This window comes from Microtus ochrogaster, chromosome 5, assembly GCF_000317375.1.
Source record: "Microtus ochrogaster isolate Prairie Vole_2 chromosome 5, MicOch1.0, whole genome shotgun sequence".
Lineage (NCBI taxonomy): Eukaryota > Metazoa > Chordata > Mammalia > Rodentia > Cricetidae > Microtus > Microtus ochrogaster.
In genome coordinates this window covers 84,450,372-84,469,850 of record NC_022012.1, presented here as the reverse complement: position 1 = coordinate 84,469,850, position 19,479 = coordinate 84,450,372, and the positions used below count along the sequence as shown (strand labels likewise).

The 19,479-nt window shown below is 41.8% G+C and overlaps 1 protein-coding gene across 15 annotated transcripts in view; it reads left to right on the top strand.

The window, feature by feature from the left end:
• Window positions 1–19,479, top strand: part of Arpp21 (cAMP regulated phosphoprotein 21) — a 160,853-nt gene that overhangs the window by 75,231 nt on the left and 66,143 nt on the right. For 9 of the 15 annotated variants that reach the window (XM_013346555.2, XM_013346553.2, XM_026778930.1 and 6 more), the window contains 5 exons: window positions 604–705; window positions 6,351–6,388; window positions 8,115–8,174; window positions 12,106–12,335; window positions 18,915–19,148. In XM_013346555.2, the coding sequence (XP_013202009.1) occupies window positions 604–705; window positions 6,351–6,388; window positions 8,115–8,174; window positions 12,106–12,335; window positions 18,915–19,148 (664 nt within the window). The remainder of the gene's footprint in view (window positions 1–603; window positions 706–6,350; window positions 6,389–8,114; window positions 8,175–12,105; window positions 12,336–18,914; window positions 19,149–19,479) is intronic. The other 6 variants (XM_026778934.1, XM_026778933.1, XM_013346556.1 and 3 more) reach the window with 5 other exon arrangements.

The following is a 19,479-nucleotide window of genomic DNA, read 5'->3' as shown; positions in this document are numbered from 1 at the left end:
GCCATCCAACCTCTGGACCAATTCCCAAGGCATAAGCAAGGCTGCTTATTTTTTAAATATTTATTCTACTTTGCTCTATAGAAGACGAACTGGGAGTAGCAATCTTTCTTATGTCAGCATGACATACACAGATATACACACCCACACACATACACACACATGAACAGAGATGCATACACACATGCAACCACACACAAAAACACAAACACATAGATAAACACACATATACACATCACACTCATACATACATACATCCACACACACATGCATGCACATCCACACACAGAGATCACACACAGATACACAAACATACATACTCATATACATAGCACACACAGAGATATACACACATACCTGCACATATATACACCACACACACATGAATGCACACACAAGCATAAACATACACATGCATACACACATATCACACACAGAGATAAACATGCATACTTAAGTTCATATCCCCCAGCCTAGCCTCCTCAGGAAGCAGGGGGGTGGGGCTTGTCAGGCTCCAGTTATCTAAATGAGCATTTATTATTCTCAGTTGACAGTTGCTTAACAGCTCAACATGGATAACCCTCCTGATTTCTTTTCTCTGTTCAGCAAAACAGAATGCATCCATTTAGAGATGACAGACGAAGTAAATCAATTGAAGAGAGAGAAGAGGAATATCAGAGAGTGAGGGAGAGAATATTTGCACACGATGTGAGTAGTTGTTTTAATTGCCTCTTGAGTACGGGTCCTTCCATCAGCAGAAAGGCCCCTCCTTTCTCAGAGAGAGCTGGCAGGGAGGACAGAGGCCGGGACCAAGAGCGAGTTACAAAGCAGAAAACAGCAATGTTTCCGGGAAAGAACCTGGCTCAGGGTTGTGGTGCAAACAGACCGAGAGTCTGCGTGTGCTCTCAGGGATAGAGATATGATCTGGGTCACTAAAAGAGACAGTCAGTATAGAAAGGGTTGTTAGGTTCCGAAATCCCTTTACATCCATAGTAGGTAACAGATCACCTATTGGTGAATTAAAAAACAACAACAACAACATTAGGGACACAGACATGACCCAGTGAGTAAAATGCTTCCTGTGCATACAGAAGAACCTGAATTTGGATCCCAGCACCCTGTAGAAGGCAGGCATGGAGGCAGGCTTCCATAACACAAGCGCTAGGGAGGTAGAAACAGGCAGATCCCGAGAGCTCATTGGCCAGGCAGTCTAGTCCACTTGTAAGCTCCTGACTCACTGAGAGACCCTGACTAAAAACAACAAGGTAGAGAGCAGTACAAGAACCTACAGGTATCCAGACATACACATGTGCAAATACTGCACACACATGCTTGCACAGATGCATGTGCACATGTGCACACGAGCACACACCAAGTACCTTCTGAATTCTTAGCAGATATGAACACTTCCTCATACCAAAGCTAGATGATAATATTTGGTTCCATTCTTGATTTCAGATCAAATCAAATCTGTGAACAATTTGTTAAAGCAATAATCACAACAATCACAGAAAAACCTCCTTTTAATTCAAAGCCAAACAAAGAAAATGTGGTTGTGATTTAAAAATAAGTTTTTACCCATTATGCTCAAGACCAAATGGAATCAAGTTAGATAAAAATAAAAATATGAAAATTAAAACTGGATTTACAAACAAGTGAAAACACTGAGAAATTTATACAGCTTTCTATTCTATGGAGTCCTTGGGAACTTCCTTAGTTGTTAGGGAGCCTGATCTCTGCAACCTGTGGAGGAGGCTTCAGTGTGGTCCTCTGTGGACAACACTTCCAGTATGTTCAGTCAGACCAAATCTCTGTTATTGTGGCTTGTTGCTGGAGGGCACACCAAGCCAACAGGATACTTGGGCTATGCTCCTCAGTTTTGAGGAGACCACTTGAAGCCAAAGCAAGTGTCAGCACCCCCCCCACACACACTCATGATGATTCTATAGCTTGATACTGCAGAAGGGGCAACACCTGCTATGTGGGTTCCACCCTTCTATTCTCCCTACCTCATGCTTCTTGAACACACTGACATAGAAGTTTAGTGATTGAGTACTCTGGCCCAGAGCTCTTAAATTAAGAGAGCATGGGAGAGGAAAATAGAGGTTAGCATAGCTGGGGTATGGGTGCAAGTCTAGAAAATATGAGTGGACTACATTGACTCTTGTTATGGTAAGGATGTACCAGGATACATACTCTCACCAGATAAGAGAATAAAGGACACAAATTTTGAACTTGTCATGAGAGAGCAGAACGTGGTGAGCTGAGGGGCAACCCATTTGCTTCTGAAGCCCTTCACAGAGACAGCTTCTCCAGAATGGTGATTTGTCTTCTAGTGTTCACCCCCCCCTTCTCTTTTGTATGTGTACTTACCTACATACAGGCAATTTCCCCTGACGCTCTGCTTCTAACAAGTCAAATGTTTTAGGAATGTGTCAATAGATTGAGACACAAATGTCCATCACACAGACAGGGTATTTTGTTATTATCTTTATAAAGTTATGCCCATTGTTGGAGCTGGGTGCCAGGAAACACTGCCTCAGATGCCTGTCTGGAATAGGAATGGAATCCACGATTCTTACCCCGAGGAAGATGGCCACAGGGAGAAGGGGCTTACAAAGCTTCCCTTTTCTGGAGACAGAGGTCCCAGGAAAAGCACTTGAAGCACTTTTGACCATGATAAGCTTCACTGGCCACAGGGAGGAATGACATCTTTTCAACTGAAAAGCAGATCTAAGTGTGACAGAACTTAGGTGCCAGGCGATTGCCGGTACTCACTAACCCCTGACCCATTAGGTTTGGCTGAGAAACTGCCAACTGTTTATAAATTCACTCATGTGGCGACTGGCAGGCCACCCTTGTGAATTGGGACCATTTTATAGTTGGCAATTTTCTTCAAGGCAAGACTCCCTGAATGGAGACAGTGCCATGTCTCCAGAAATGGCAGCTCATTTCCCCCACAGAATGTGATTCATGAGACAAATGGAAGCAATGTTCTTTGAGGATGTGGCCTTGGAGGTGCTCTGTATCCAGTCAGCTGGATACAGACTAACCCCAGAACAATGTGGGAAGGCTGTGTTAATGAGGAAGAAGGCAAGAGGTACTCAGGAGTAAGGAGATGTTAGCACAGCATCTATCAGCTCAAAATTTCAAGGATGGAGCATGGCCATTTGAACTTTCTTGAACACACATGCATCTTAGCACATCTTCCTCACCGCTTGCACGGTGACAGCCTACATCATAGGGCATTCACCCTATCACCGCTCAGAATGTTGATTAATATTTACCATGAAAAGACCATTTTCCACAAAATAATAGTTAACTTTACAGTAAGTCAACTATTAAGCCAATACAAAGGATCCAGCATAAGGACCCTGTATTTTAGAAATCTAATCTTTATTCTAACTATTCTTTGATTTTATTTTCTCATAATTAAAAGATCAGAATGAACAAAACCAGTTTTGCCCAACAATTATTATTTAAATGGTGGCTATTCATATATTGAGTATGAGTATATCTTTCCCTACCTGAGCTAACACTAGAGAATTGGGACATCTCATTTACACTTTAGCAAAACTCAAGTTTATTTTAAAATTAGAAATACTCTTGGGTGTTTTGGGGAAGCGTCTTGGTGCCTCAGATGTGAGTGTATTGAGTGAGTGTATTGAGTGTGAGTGTTTGAGAAGCAGTGCGCATGTGTGCCTGTCTGTGTCTTTATATATGCAGCCACATGAACAAAATAGGCATGTTGCCTTGGAGATACGCTAGCAACAATTTCAAATATGGTTTTCAAAGTTTGGTATCTTGAGATAAGACTGCTATCTGAGAGCCAAAAAGTTGTAAGTGTACAGACAAATTTAGCTCTCAAATAATAAAGCAGTAAATCTCTATTGTCAGTCATATTTGAAAAAATAATTATTTCTTTGGTGACAATTTAATCTCATTTTCTGGTCCTTTTCACCTGATGTTACTAACCTTGGGAAGACTTGTTAACAAGGCAGGATATTTGAGAAAGGCTGTCTTGCCTGGAAGGTATTTTTTGAGGACATCTGTGTGTTGATGGAGCTCCCAGAAGGCTCCTGGTGACCCTCCAGAAAGTGTGGGGTCTGTCCTCTGAGAGCTGCAGAGAGGGCACAGGCTGTGAGCACAGTGGGGGTGAGATGTGGGGGAGACTTCTAATCCATTAAACAAAACCATTTTCTTCTTTGGAAAAAGAAGAGCCTTTTAAATATTCGGGTGTGCACGTAAGTGACAGCTTTAAATGTTGCACTTAATGACTGTGACACTTTCATCTTTCTCTGCCATTAAATGTGCAAGTTATTAATACTCCCTTTTCCAAAGTTTATTTCCACCAGCTACTGAGTCACAGCCCATAGCTGTCTCACTTAGGAGAGTGTGGGGACCCCGGGGAGGATCTTTCCAAACACTCAGATGCCTACTTTTGAAGGATGTTTATTGGGGACAAGAATCTTTGATTTGTTGGTGTCTTGATTTTTCATTCAAAGAATTGAAGCTGTTTAATCTCTCCTCCCCAATCGTTTTGTGGTTAAGATGTCAGAATGTCTTTGATCAACTTCCTCAAATAGGTTGAATCTCCACTTTCCAGGGCCTGGTGGTAACATTATGAAGCACACTGACTTCTTCCCAACCATTGAGGAGACACCATGTCTAAACAGAACCTTTGGCTTAGTGGAAAGAAATGATTGCACTGTCAGAATGCACGTGGAGAACAGTACCTGACTTGCCTCTCTGAGAGCTGGTTTCGTGAACTGCAAGTTTAATGTGCAGAATTGCTAACGGGGTTGGGTTGGTGCCTCAGTTGGCAAAGAACAGAGGCATGAGTTGGACCCCCCCCCAAAAAAAAAAATTCAGCCAAGAAACTCTAAGGCATGATGTCACATGCTTGTAATCCCCATAGGGAGGCAGAAACAGGTAGATTCCAGGGTCCCTGGACAACAAGCCTAGATTTCTTGGTGAGTTCTAAGTCAGTGAAAGACCCTATTTCATAAAAACCAGGTCGAGATCGGTGAGATGGCTCACCAGGTACAGGCACTTGTCACCAAGCCTGACAACCTGAGCACAATCCCCAAATACACACCTGAAGAAAGGAAAGAATTGACTCCTGTTAGTTGTCTTCTGAGCTCCACACATGCGCCTTGACATGCACACATACACACATGCTCATACCAAACACACACGTGCGTGCGCGCACACACACAATACAAAATAGTTTTTAAGCAACCAGCCAAGCAAATCAAACATTGACAGCCCCTGAGGAACAACACCTGGACTTGTCCTCTGCCTTCACACATACACATACATATGTGCACAGACAGACATGGATATGTGCACACTTGCACAAAGAACTGCCAAAGAGTCATTGCTATTTCTGTAGAGTAATGGACTCACTAGGTTCCTATTTATCCCTTTTGTAGATCACTTACTTATTTTGAAATCTGTACACGGAAAATGGTGCCTAAGTAGGTAGATAGATAAAGACCTAACATTGAAAGTAGTTCCTATTATTTCCCAGGCACAGTGTGCGCTGTGCTGTTACATGCGCACATCTCTGCTTTACATGGGTTTCTCTTTTCCTTTGTTTAAATTTAACCAGATTCATCTTTTCTCGGATACCATCTAGATAATGATGGTAGAATTGTATCTTCCCTAGAGTTAGTCCAGTAAAGGAAGCAAAACAAGAAAGCTGTTGGCTTTCTCTGTGAAAAGGCAGAGAAAAAACACTTGATAGCATTTTTTAAATTAGTTTCAATTGGCCAAGGCTTGTCTTCTGTCCTGCCCCTCCCTTTCATTCAGATTAATAATTGATGACATTTCTTCAATTTGGAGAGACTTGCGATAAGTCTCTCTCTTCCATGAAGATGTGTCTCCCTGAGGCAGGGACGCCTCTCTGAGGCAGGGATGTCAGGATGTGGGTTCACAGCTCTGCCATCCCTAGGAGGATCACGGCAAATCTGCTTCTTCTCTCTTGGTTTGAACCCGTGCCCTTGACCGGTGTACAGTGCTGCGTGGCTACTCGGGACTCAGCAGTCCCCGGTCTCTCCAGCTGTTTCACACCCGTTTCTCTTTGACCTTGATCCTGACCTGGAACTTAATCTGTTCATACTTGAAGAGTTCCTGATGGGAAAATACCCCGTGCTGCTGAGAACTGGTTATTCTGCCAGCGACACTAACCTATTTCTCTCCTTTTAAAGTTCTCATCTTTTGTGCATAATTTTCTTAATCTTCTCCCCCTAGGAAGGGAAAGTAGTTTTAAAATCAGGCAAGGATTTGCGAGAGCTCCACCAATCCAGCACATCTGACATGGTGCCCTGTTTTTTATTTTTATTTTTCAGTCAGTTTGCTCCCAGGAAAGTCTATTTTTGGACAACAGGTAAAATGAAATTTATGTTTCTTGTGTCTTTTGTGGAACGGTTTTTCGTGTGTCCTTTACATTTTCATGTTCATACGTATTACACATATAAGTGTGTACTTGAATATATGTATGAAAGCACACATATATCAACGGATACACACCTATATATTCACGTATATGTTACTTGATCTGTTTAAAAAGACTTTGATTTGGGGAAGAAGTTTTCTCAGTTACTTCCAGACAGAGACTTAGGCATTTTCCACTGAAGTCTCTGTTTTGGGCTCTCCCATGTAATCCCTGCAACCTTGACTTGGGATAAGAGTGGAGACCATGTGGGCATGCAGCTTCTCCGGCTTACTGGCCAGGCTGCTGAAAGTGTTTTCATCCATTTCTTACATTTTATCACCTTAACTAGCTATGCCAAAAGAAATTAAATTACTATGATTTTAAATTTCAAATTGTAACAGTCTCCCTGTCTTCCTGAAAGGAAGGGCTGAGGTGAAAACTTTATCCACAATGTCTTCATGTTAATCAGTTTGCCTGGCTTAAGCCTTGGGCGGGGGGAAGGGGGTACTGGAGAAACAGTGTGGAGAATGTCTTCGGGTTAAGGGCAACCCTGTTAAACTTAACCTTTCAGAACTTACCCTTCTGATACAACTTCAAACCGTCACAGCTATTGAAACGTTCCCATGATTCAATTATGCGGATTCCAGACAAGCGAAGCAAGCACATGAGCTGTGCTAGCCACATTTAAGACTTAATCAAAATCTGAACTTAATTTAGAAACACAGGATTCGTAAATAAAGCGGCTCTTAATTTGATTGCAAGTGTCAGTATAATGGGTGTCCCTCTAAGTCTGACCAAAATTGAAGTTGATTAAACACTCGTACTCAGACTTTAAACCGGATATTATGGATAACTAGTAACTAGAAGAAAGAAGTCACAGTGTTAGCAGTTGGGAATGTTGAGAGAATCACCTCTTTCAGGTGGAATAAAAGAAGATAAAATATGATCGTTCCAGTTTGAGGCACCTGTTTCCCCTTTACAGTAAAACTGAGATTTCATAACTGACTACCTTGGTGGTGACCTGAGGCATTTCAAACTTTTACACCTGTACCAGACAGAGTATTGACAGTTCACTTCCATGGGAACATATTTCTAAGTCATCTAACCAATCATTCCCCTACAATATTCCCAAAAACTATCCATTGATTCTTAATTGCCCAAGGTATTCAAGTTGGATCATATTCAACAGTCTAAGAACTGGTCATATATGTTCATTGCCTATAAGAACATGACCTGATAGTCCAAGAAAGAAACATCAAACATCAAATTGAATGTCCCTCCAGGAAAAATAAAATGTATATGGACACTTACTTCTGGAATTCTCATATTTCCAGTTGAGTCCAAGGGATTAATAAACAATTTTATAGTTCTCTTGAAGAAAACCCTAACAACTGTGTTTAATGAAATTTCTATCCTGTGTCTACCAGTCTCTTGCATTTCCCTTTTCCTGTGTCCACATTTTTTTCCTTTAACGCTCTATCTAACATAGACTAGGGACTACATCCTTACATGCTGCCGTGAATTTGCTCAAACGAACGTTAACATCACACAGGGAAATCCTAACACGTGGGATTGGCTTACACACAAGGCATGCTGTGATATAGTGCACACCCTTCCCGTATAGGGCATTGCAAACCCTTGGGCTTTGTGTCATAAACCTCATCTTTTTCATTCCCAGTAGGCTCCAGGAAGACATTCACATATGCAATGAGACCTATAAGAAAAGACAGCTCTTTCGGTTGGTATGGTTTACTTTTATAAACTGTGTTTTCAGATGATGTGGCAGAATCCGCGTGAAATATAACTGTTAGCATGCAATATTTCTGTTCATGGGATAGAATCAGTTCAATTCTCTTCTTGTAGCGTTTGTTACACAATGAGACGGTGAGAATTAGCACTGGGAAGCCATCGCTCTGTGTATTCTCCTCTTGGGGTCTTCCCGGAAGTGTCTTTATGTGGAGGATTCTCCATCAAAATTCGTTGAACACTTTCAAACCCACTTTGACAAATTAAGCAGAGTTCAGATTTCTCTGGAAGGCTACAATTATATGTGCATTCCCAATTCTGGGAACTAACTAGGTGATAGCTCTACTAGGGAGGCTGGTTTTTAAACCACTGCTGTCCATCACAGTATTTCAAACGTTATTTTAAGCATCTATTTCATTTATAAAAGGAAATTGTGAGGTTTCTTTCCATGATAATGGACTATTTAAACCAAGATCTGCAGAGTGAGGGGAAGGAAGGAATTCTTTTTTGAGTTCTGTTTTAGGCTAACACCTCTTTGAGAGCAGAGGGGCCATCCACATTTTTCACCACGCTCTTACGTGTCTGCCTGACATGCTTTATAAGGCCAGTTTTAAACAGCGTTATTAAAAAATACTCAGTATCAGGTCCTACCTTATGACCCAAGCTCAATTCCCAGGATCCACGTGGTAGAAAGAGAGAACTGACTCCTGTATGTTGTCTTCTGAGCAACACACACAGGACTTGGTACATGCATCACACACACACACACACACACACACACACACACACACACACACACCTATAATAAAGCATTTTAAATATTCAGTATCTACTATGTATATATGGATATATTTCTAAATATCAGGTTCATCTCTGGTAGAAGAAAGCTAAAACCCCAAACAAACTCTTATTAGTTTCAGCAAAGAAGAAAAGTGGACTGACTGTGTGCTGGTACAACGCCTTTGGCTAACGGCTTGAATTGAGGTCTTTCTCATTCAGGGAGGTTTATTCTTTCATCAGGCATCAGCAAAAAAGAAAAGAAAAATGAATTCCTCATTTCCTCAGTTCTAACTTTCCTAGGCTGAACACTGACTGCTCTAGCAAGTTCCCTGCGCATTATTAGATATTCCCCTTGCATTTTTGAATAAGAGAAATGACCTTGAATTTGTCCGTTGGAAACCCAGACCCTGAAATCACATACTCTGTGATACAGATTAGATGCAAGCCTTCAAACAGCTAGTTCCTTTGACACAGCTCTCAAGTCAGCTCATAGTCGATATATAGTATAATTAGGGAAGCAATCCCGGTGTGGAGGCCATCACTTACCCCAGTCACTAAGTCCCAGAGCTCAGGAAACAAAGGTTGTTGTAAAGGTGCTTTCGAGTACATATTTCCCTAAATTGGGGAAAATAAAAAGTATAATTTTCAGAAATATAGGAAAATGTAAGCAATAATCAGAGAAACAGAATACTATGTATATATTATATATATAATAATAACTATTATGGGACGAGTTACTTGCTATCTATAAAAGGACCAGCTCCAATGACCGTTATTTTCTTAGATGTTGGTTGGAAAGAACCAAGCTGAACTTTAAAAAGGGAGAGGCATTTGAATAAGTGATTTTCTGTAATATTTATGATTCCATACCAAGTAGATTTGGAATTCATTTTAGGACCCACCTTGCTAATATTGGGATAATTTAGCCAATAGATAGAAAAATAAGAGTTATATTTAAATTTGTGCATATCTAGAAACCACAAATAAATTGTCTATTTAATTTGAATTCTGCTTATGGGATCTCCTAGAAGCAGAAACTTTAAATTTCACACTTTAAAAAAATGCCTATCTCCTGGTTTAGGATGTTGAGATGAGCTGATATCACAGAAGAATATCTTAGGTCACTTTGTGAATGAGGGGATATAGTTAAAGTCTAATGAGCTTGTAGAGTTGTTAGGCACAGCTTTACATGCCAAAGGGTGCCAACTACAACCCAGGCGAAACTGAGGTCACTATCTTTGCAAAGACACTCTAGGCCACACTGGCATTCTTGCAGGTCTAAATGCTGCCATGGAGGTGCAGAACTCACAAATAGAAGGGCTAAAAGGCGCAAAATTGATGATTGAACAGCTAATCACCCCCATCTAGAGGGTTTCTTTCTGCCTCGTTCAATGTGTTGAGGCTCAGGACCAACCCAGATTTTCAAGTCAATGTTTTTCTGTAAAGAATATTCCAGGTCCTCTGTAGAAGAGGTTATTGTCCAATTTCTGCTTCATTCAGAGACGTTAAGAAATGATTCAGCTGCACTTTGTCAAAGATGGGTCAGCATAGTCAGAATTATACAAGGAAAGAATGACGTTGAACTTGGATGTTGGAAGAAGAAACTGGGCTGGAGAGCCAAGCCCTTGGGATGACAATTCCTTTACAACAGCCTCAATAGTTTTCGTACTTTTCTGAGTGTGTAAATTAAAGGCACCTGGCCACTGGCGATCAACTTTCTTTATATACCAAGTCTCCTCTTCGGTGCCCGTTACTTCTGAAATAAGCCATTCCCATGGTTCTGACAAAAGACATTGAAAGAAAACATTGATGAGGGGGTGTTTCCATTTACCCTGCCTCATGAAAATGCTTTATATTCTTTGATTTCTCTATTCAACCCTTCTCTTGCTTATTAAATCTCCTCTTTGCCTTGCCTTTACTAGGTCCCAAATCCAGTTTCCTTCTTAATCTTCCCAGACACAAATAAAAGTTTCATAAATTGAAACAGGAGCTAAAACTTGGCCGCCACTTCTGCTCATGTGGCTGGAGTATTTCTGTCAGATATCTATACACTCTTCTAGTGTCTCAACGAGAATTTATTGATTTTAAAGGATTGTTTGAAAACAAAGCTTCTGATCAGGGATTGAGATTTGATTCAAGCATTGATTGCATCACATCACACACTGGTGTGAAGTCACAATTACACTTATTATCAGTGAGTAATGCCCTCTTCAGCCATTTATAACCCAGGAGAATTCTAAGGTGCTCTAATGGTGCACTGTATCCGCAGGAAAAAATGAAATGAAAGCTTTGTAAGCATGCAGAATGCTGTTCTTTAAGGAGATTGGAAACCAATGAAACTAGAAATTTTCTCAGAAAACACATGCACATTTGCATGTTCCTTGAAGGATCTCTGGAGTCCTGGAAATTCAGCTTTAGCCCCCTTATATTGGACACAGTTTGAATGAATCGTTCTTTCACTTTGAAATTTGCTATTTCCATTGCTATGCCCTTGGCAAATCTCATGACAAAGTATAGTGCCAGCCCTGCTGTGTTCATAAACTTTCCTACCCGGGAAGGGTAATGAGCTGTCTCCTTAGACTTCCAAGGTTAAACTCACAGGCAGGGCAGAGTCTTAGTGTGAGTTCATATGGTAATTCCAGGACCGCTCTTTTGTCAAAATCTTGCTGAACAAAGATATCATACAGAACATAAAGTTGGAAAATGAATTAATAAATAGATTTTCTCCAAGGCCAATTATTTAATGCTAAAAAAGAAAAAAAAACTTCTTTCCCGGGAATTTATTTTTAGAATTATGTAAGATGCTGATTACTTCTGAGCATGAATTCATTATTGATTCAAGTCAGGGTGGAGTACCCACTTTCAGAGAGAGAAGCTAGCGATTACATTTTATATCACTTGTCTCCCACCGTGTCTCCTTCACTGGCAGAGGGATATTGGTGTCTCTAGGTTTGGTTTTCCCGTGTATAATGTGTGCCATGTGTCATACGTTATGTGTCTTTGTGTCTGTTGGAGGTGGGGGGGTCTGTTTAAAGGGTCAATGAGAAGAGAGTAGAAGACTCTTCTACTAAGGGCCCCTATGCCCACTCACCCCAACATGACACGTAACTCTGTCCCCATGAATCTCTCTGATGGCTGTTCAGGGGTAACCGAGACAGCTCGGGAAGGACTTCCGGGAGTCGGCAGAGCAGCTCAGAGACAGAGCTCAGGTGGTCCGACCAGCAGCGGGCCTGGAGTAGCACAGACTCTGACAGCTCCAACCGCAATCTGAAGCCCACCATGACCAAGACAGCAAGTTTTGGGGGCATCACGGTGCTGACCAGGGGTGACAGCACGTCCAGTACCAGGAGTGCTGGGAAACTGTCCAAAACAGGTAGGTATCACTGAATGGGTCCCTGCCCTGGTGCCTCCTGGAGTCTATGCAGGCCATCTGCTCTCCGTTTCTCTCGACTTTGAATTAACTAATGGCAGGAATATTAACTCCACTCCATTCTAGGAATCAGGAAATGCTATGTAAGTGAGTTATTGTAACTAGCCACAAACTTGGACACCACTAAGCTTCTTCCTTAGTTTCCTTAGTGGTAAAATGTAAGTTATCATAGTACATTCTTTGAACCCAGTTTACTTAGAGTTTAAACGACATCATTTTTTAACGGTTATATCACCTTGGCAAATACAGATAAAAACTATAACAAAAATCAGCTACTGCTTTTAAATGCAATGCTACGACACAGTCAATGCAGCTGCCGTGTGAGACCATTATAACAGTAATAGACTCAGCAATAGTTCCTCTGTTCCTGGACTGTTATTATTTAAACCATGTACCTATTTCCTCCTTGGAGGTATATAAATCCCTAATGGTTATTAGGAAGACAAAAAGCTTCAATACATGCAAAGCAATTTGTATAACTGGCATGTTGCAAGTGCCATGGGCCCAATCAGTGCTCATTTACACTTATTATGGCCATGGAATATCGTAGCCCTAATTTGCAGATGAGGAAGGCCAATCTCTGGGATGTTTAGCGTTTCCAAACTTCACTGAGAAGTGAAGGTATTTTTTTCATTATGATTTCTGCCCTATTCTTCCTCTGAGGGAATAGTGATATTTTAAGATAGAAGACAACTTATAGGGATGTACAAAGTGCTTAGGAAGTGGTGGTGAGCAACTTAGAAAATTCCCTCGAACCACAGCTTTGGAATGATTACAGTCACTACGTGCTGTTTCACTCCTGAAGAGCAGACTCTCAGCAAGGAGGTTTGGCTTAAAGAACTGGAATTCGATCCTCAGACCCAGTAAAAAGTGGGCTGGTGGCATGTGCTGGCAATCTCAGCCGTGGGAAGAAAGAAACAAGTGGGTCCCTGGGCTTAGTGAGCTCCAGGACCCGGAGGTGCCCTGTGTCCAAAGAATGGAAGAACAGACTCTTATGCTCAGAAAAAGAGACCGTGTGTGTGTGTGTGTGTGTGTGTGTGTGTGTGTGTGTGTGTGTGTTTGTGTAGGCTCGGGGGTTGGAATAGGCACAGCACTTGAACTGTCCCCGGGACTTGAACTGTGATTCCCAAAGGCCCCGGGTGTCAGGCATGGGGTACAGGAGTGGATGGAGAAGCCCAGTTGAAGCTTAGACGCTGCTGCCCTGGACTGACTGTTTTTCCATGATCAGGCTGAGCAGAAGAAAAAGAGTGTGCACAAAGTCTGGGTCTCCTGTGCTGACAGTTTAGCGCAATTACGTTGTTGACAAATTCCTCCTAAGAAATTATCTCATGTTTTCCTACACAGAAGGCAAATTAATAGCGTTTATTCAGAGATGTTGCTGTATACATGCCGCCGTGTTCCTTGGAGAGCGCAGGTGGGTGGGTGCCCTCTTCCTGAGAGCTCTGCTCACTGGTTGTGGAGCTCTTGATTTCGACTCTAATTAATTGCTCTCCTAGCCCACTACCACGGCATCTGAAATCCACACAAGCCACCGCAGTGCACTTGAACTTGTGTAAACTCAGAAAGGTTAAACAGTTTTTGTTCTGAAGATGTAGAAAGCAAGTGCCTTAAATGGTGCACTTCAACATTCCAGCACCCCAAAAGAGCTCTTACCGTTTTAAAATTAATCACCACTTTCCACAAACCAAACCCTGTCACTTCCAAAGCACAGCTCTTCGGAAGCATTTAAGACACTTGAAGAATGTTAAAACACCACGTTCTTTGGAGAACCATTAGTGATTATAAGCGCTTCAGACTTTTTTTTTTCTTTTAGTATAAGTGTCTGCCTTCAAAAGCATGTCAAGGTGCAGGCATGGAAAGGGAAAAGGTTTTTTTTTTTTCTATAAGGAGATCAAGAGAGGATGTCAAAACAATCTTAAAACTTCCCAGGATGATTTTATGAAGTAAACCTGACAGTTTTGCTGTCACCAGCTTCAGAACAGGGTTCTGATTTATTTCCTCATTGTTGTAGTTGAGCTGAAAGCTTTCGAGGTCTTTCAGAAACCAAATATGCTTTCCGAAGATGGGACGTTGAAGTTACTCTTCTTGTGCAGGTTCCTGCTCTATCTAGGTGTCAGTGAGACTTTCTCCATGCTGGAGACCTTGTCTCTCATCAGCCCCAAGCAGGCTACTGAGTGCAAACATGGGGTCACTGGAGGCTGGAGCCCTTTGCCAGAAGCCCAGCACAAGTCTAAGGAGGTTGAGGGTGCTGTCACACTGACCCTGGGGACATTCATGTGATAGCTTTGTGCTGTAGTCTTCTTCCCTGGGGTTGACAGTGTGATTGAGCTTAAACACAAACTTCCTTTTGGCCGTGCCCCTCTCCCCCACTGTTGAGCTCCAGAGCGATGTTCTCAACTTCAGCACAGTCAGAGACAGAAGGAGTGGTTATGTCATAGATTGTGCCTCCTCCAGGGTTCATAAGTCAGTAGGTGTCTAGTGGAGTCTGACAATATGCCTTCGCAGCAAGGTTCCAGGGAACAGTTGATGCACCTGTCTATACTATGAAATGACCTCTCTCTCCATAGACATTAGACTTCCTTCCACTTCTACCATTTAAATGGCTGCATGACTTTATTTTCTGGATGTAATTCACTTGTATTGCTGTCTGACTCCATGCCAACATACAAAAACTGCTTTCAATGTTCTAATATTAATTTTAATGCCCTACTTTTAATTTTCTAATTCAAATGCAAAAGACCTTATCTTTCCACCACTTCCTCTTCTTTATTTTGGTTACCCCAAGGAACAATCTGGGTATTTTCTTCCTCCTAATAAGTTTGGAAGTCTTAGATCACTCTGCTGAGCTCTGACTCCCTGAATCTAGAAATATTTTCTAGAGTTATTAAGTAAGAAATAAGACTCGTATAGGTTGGCATGAGAGAAGAAAAGTGCTGAGTCGTGTGATAGAGAGGAGTTGCTCACTGTGATAAGGCCATCCCTGAGACGTGATTATTAATTTGTACTAATAGAGATAATGTTCTACCATCCCTTGTCCCTTGATTTGAAGTTTTGGGTACAGAACACTATTACTTAGAACACTATCATTTATTTATTCTTTCCTTTGCAATTTCATACAGATACACAACATACTTTGAGAAGCAGCACTAATCTATGAAGATAAACACAAATATTTAGAGGGCACAACACCATGTCCATTTAGTAAGACAGGACTAGTAGCCTCCCCACTAGAACCTAAGACCTCCCCCAGTCATCAGCTTTGACCATGTCTGTAGTACCAAGAAGCAATTCCCTCCTGTTGAGTGAACCTCAGATCCAATCAGAAAGTGGTTGGTTACTTTATAGTAATCAGCCCACCGTTGCACCACTTGGTGAATCTTGCCAGGTATGTTGGTAGTGTCGCACACAGGATGAAGAACAATAATTTTGTTGGCGTCCTGTATAGCGCCTTCCAACAGTATGAAAAGCTGGCCAGCAGGAAGGGACCCCCCAGTTCAATTCCCGTTTGACTTCTCTATGTACTGCAGCTAAAGAGTGAGGACATAATCTTTCTTGATGTCTAACACTTTGTGTTTGTTATTTACATCTAATCATTTCACAGTGTGTCAGAACCAGTGTCACGGTGTATGCTGTATATATATATACTCTAGAGTTTTGGCTTTTACTCTGACCTTAATATGAAGAATGAAGAAAAGGAAGGATGTTTTGATGCATAATATAGTATGTGTGAGCCTTGAGCCTTGTTCTAACTACATCAAGGAAGATGTCTACATTTATTTTGCAATTGTATTTGTGAAAAATATCCAAACAGACAGCCTATAAAGGGAAGGATTTTAGATCAAGCATTATGTATGTAGAGTTAGGATAAAGGTTTGGGATTGACTAGTGACTGCTAAAACCTATTGATTTCCTTTGGGGCAATGAGAATTTCTAAAATGGGCTAGTAGCAGTGTTTGTACTATTTCAGCGATAGAATAAAATACACTTGATTCCACACTATAAAAGATGAATTTTATGGTACATAAAATATATGTCAATAAAGCTGTTATAGTGGACAAATAACCTGGTGGAACTAAAAGAAAATTTTACATTTTATAGTATAATGCTACTGCCTGACCAGTTGGTCATGGTGGAAAAAGTTAAGTGTGTGTCTGTCTGTCTGTCTGTCTGTCTTCATTGAGCAAATAGAGCTCTTCATTCCCTGTCTCCTCCTATTTCTCCTCTTCCTCTTCTTTCTTAACCCTCCTTTTTCTTCTTCCTTTTTTCCTCCTTCTCTTTCCCCCGAGTCTCCTTTCTTCATTCTCCCCTCCATCTCTTCTTCTTCCTCCTTCTGTCTTCTCTCTGTGCTTTTCCTTCTTCTTTTCTTCCATTTTCTTCTATTTCAGGTTTTTAAGCATACTAGCTTCAGTCAGTCTAATATCTCAAAGCACACAAAGGATTCCTGTTTTGTGTAGTGTAAAATTCCAACTGTCCGTTGCTGCCGATCTAACCCTCACTTTCCTCTTATAAGACTGCTTTGTGAAAATGGCTCCCACATCTAAGAAAGGCAGCCTGGGGTGTAAAATAGGAAGAAACTGGGATTTCTATCCTAAAGGCACAGAAACACTCTAAAAACATGGAGATAAAAAAAAAAGTCAAAACTTGGTCAAGTATGGAAAACTCTGCCCTCTTTCCCCCCTTGCTCCTCCCCAGTCTGGAGGGTTTACAGGAGAGAACTCTGAGGTTGAAGTCCAGGCACTTCCTAGAGAGCTAAGGCATGTTAGTGCAGACTGGAGCTGAGGCCCCTTCCTCCTGCGCTTTCCCCTTCTGTCTCCTACTTCCTAGTCCTGAATTTTGCTTTGCTTTGTAATTTCCCCTTTTCTTTTTCCAGAATCTCTCTGGAGGGTAGACTGAGCCTCTCTTCTAGCTATCCTGGTGTCTTTTGCCTCTGCTGCTTCCTGGAAGCCACTATGCACCCCTCTGGGAGTAACTTTGTATTTATCATCTTCTAGAACTTGGCTAAGCTTGGTCAGGGCCCATCGCTACCTGGATGCCACTTGAGTGACAAGGGTGAATTTGGTCTCTGGCCTGCAGGTTTAGAACTTGGATTGTGTGGGAAGTCAAGTAGCCTGAGCTGGACTTAGATGCTCCCACATGGTTTACAGGCTCTGGAAAACATATCTGACAAATCTAGGACCCATTCTGATCTCCAACACCAGGTTTCTGTAGACATTCTCTAGACCACTCACAGCTCAAGCATGGCGCTTGTCACACAAAGACAGTGTTTAAATATTTGCCCTGCCTTCCATTAAGCCCCTGGACAAAGGAAGCCAGAAAGAGTTTAAAACTCTTGGAACTTGAAACTCTCAAGTCTTCCAAGTAGCAATTTCAATATGATTTAAACCTTTGAATGCGGCTCACCCTGTGCTGGTAAAGTTCTTGTGAATGTCCCTCTTTAAACAAGGACTTCAGTGGCTCATCTGTACAGATTTTTGCTGTACCTGTTCCAGATGACAAAGACTTACAAATGGCCCATGCATACACTAAAGCTAACCATCTAACAATCACTGGATTCCTGTCTAATTCTTTACCAGTTTATTTTCTCAAGCCTATGAACAGATGCTTGACAAGGAGCAAGTTAACAAAGCAAAGGTTTATTTGAACTCACAATCTGAAGAAAAAGTCCATCATGGAAACTAATGTTTCCATAATGTTCAAGGTTGCTCCCAGTCAGAAGGTGGAGAAAATGCCAGAATCCAGTCGTAGCTCTTTGTCTTCAGTTCTCAGTCCTATACCTGTTCTGCCAAGTCATCCCTTTCCCTATAGCAAATGCATTTTTTTAAACGTAAATTTTTATTTTACTTTTACTACTATTTTTTTTTATTTATTTTTACCTGTGTGGCTGCAGGTTTAGGTCAGAGCTACAGTTCTTCTGGATTTGCTCTAAAGCATTATAAAATAACTCCCACACATGTGTTGCTGTCTTCACAAAAGAAACGGTCCGGCTCTCCACTTATATAGGGGATAAATAAGTTCCTATCTGTCCCCTTCAAATTTAGCTGTACAAGGGGCTTGAGGAATGCAGCTTCAGAAACATGCATGGGGTAGCATGTCCTAGGACCCCCCAAGTTGACACCTCTTTATCCTCCACCCTGTTCCTCTTTCTTATCAGTCTATCAATCTCACTAAGAGAAGTATTTCACATAGCATTAAATACTTAAGAGATGGGAATTTGCGGGCGTAACTTGACTCCCATTTACCAGGTTATCTCTTAGACCGGACTTACAAAAGTTGAAGAAATTTTGTTTTTAACGCCCCACCCACTAGAAAAAAAAGTCATACCTGGAAGTGGGAAGCAAAGATTTCCATAAATACAAGTTCAAAATTCCAAATGTGGAATGAATCCTGGCTAACCCCATCCTTCCGCACACATCTCAAATTCCCCATGCCCCCTTATGAAGGAATCAGCCTTTTAATGTCCGGCTACTGTCTCTCCACTTCTCTGGGTACCAAATGCTCTGTTGCTTCCTATCTTTCTGCCAGGTTCTGAGTCTTCCAGCAGCGCAGGGTCCTCAGGATCGTTGTCCCGCAACCACCCGCCTCTGCAGAGCACGGCCCTGACCTCTAGCGTGGCAGCTGGTTCTCCTGGTTGTATGCCCTATTCAGAGAATGGGATGGGGGGCCAGGTCCCTCCCAGCAGTACCAGCTACATCCTGCTTCCACTTGAAACTGCAACTGGTATCCCACCTGGAAGCATCCTTCTTAATCCACACACAGGTCAGTCCTCCCCTCTTCTGCTGGGGACACATGTTATCAAAGCTTTGTTCTTCTGTTGGATAATTGAAATTTGCTATCAAGTTTCCTGAAAAATTATTGGGTGGGGCAGAGTGTGGGGACTACTTTGTGGTGACTTTGGGGAGATCTGGATGATAGCTGTGTGTGTAAATGCATCAACATTCATAGAGATCAGAGGTTTTCCAAGCTGAGTGATCCTTCTCAAAAGTTCGGGCTGGAGCTGCATGGCAGATCACTTGCCTAAGGCCTTGGGTTTATTTCCCAGCCCTGAAATTAGAGAGGAGGAGGAGAACAGGAGGAGGAGAACAGGAGA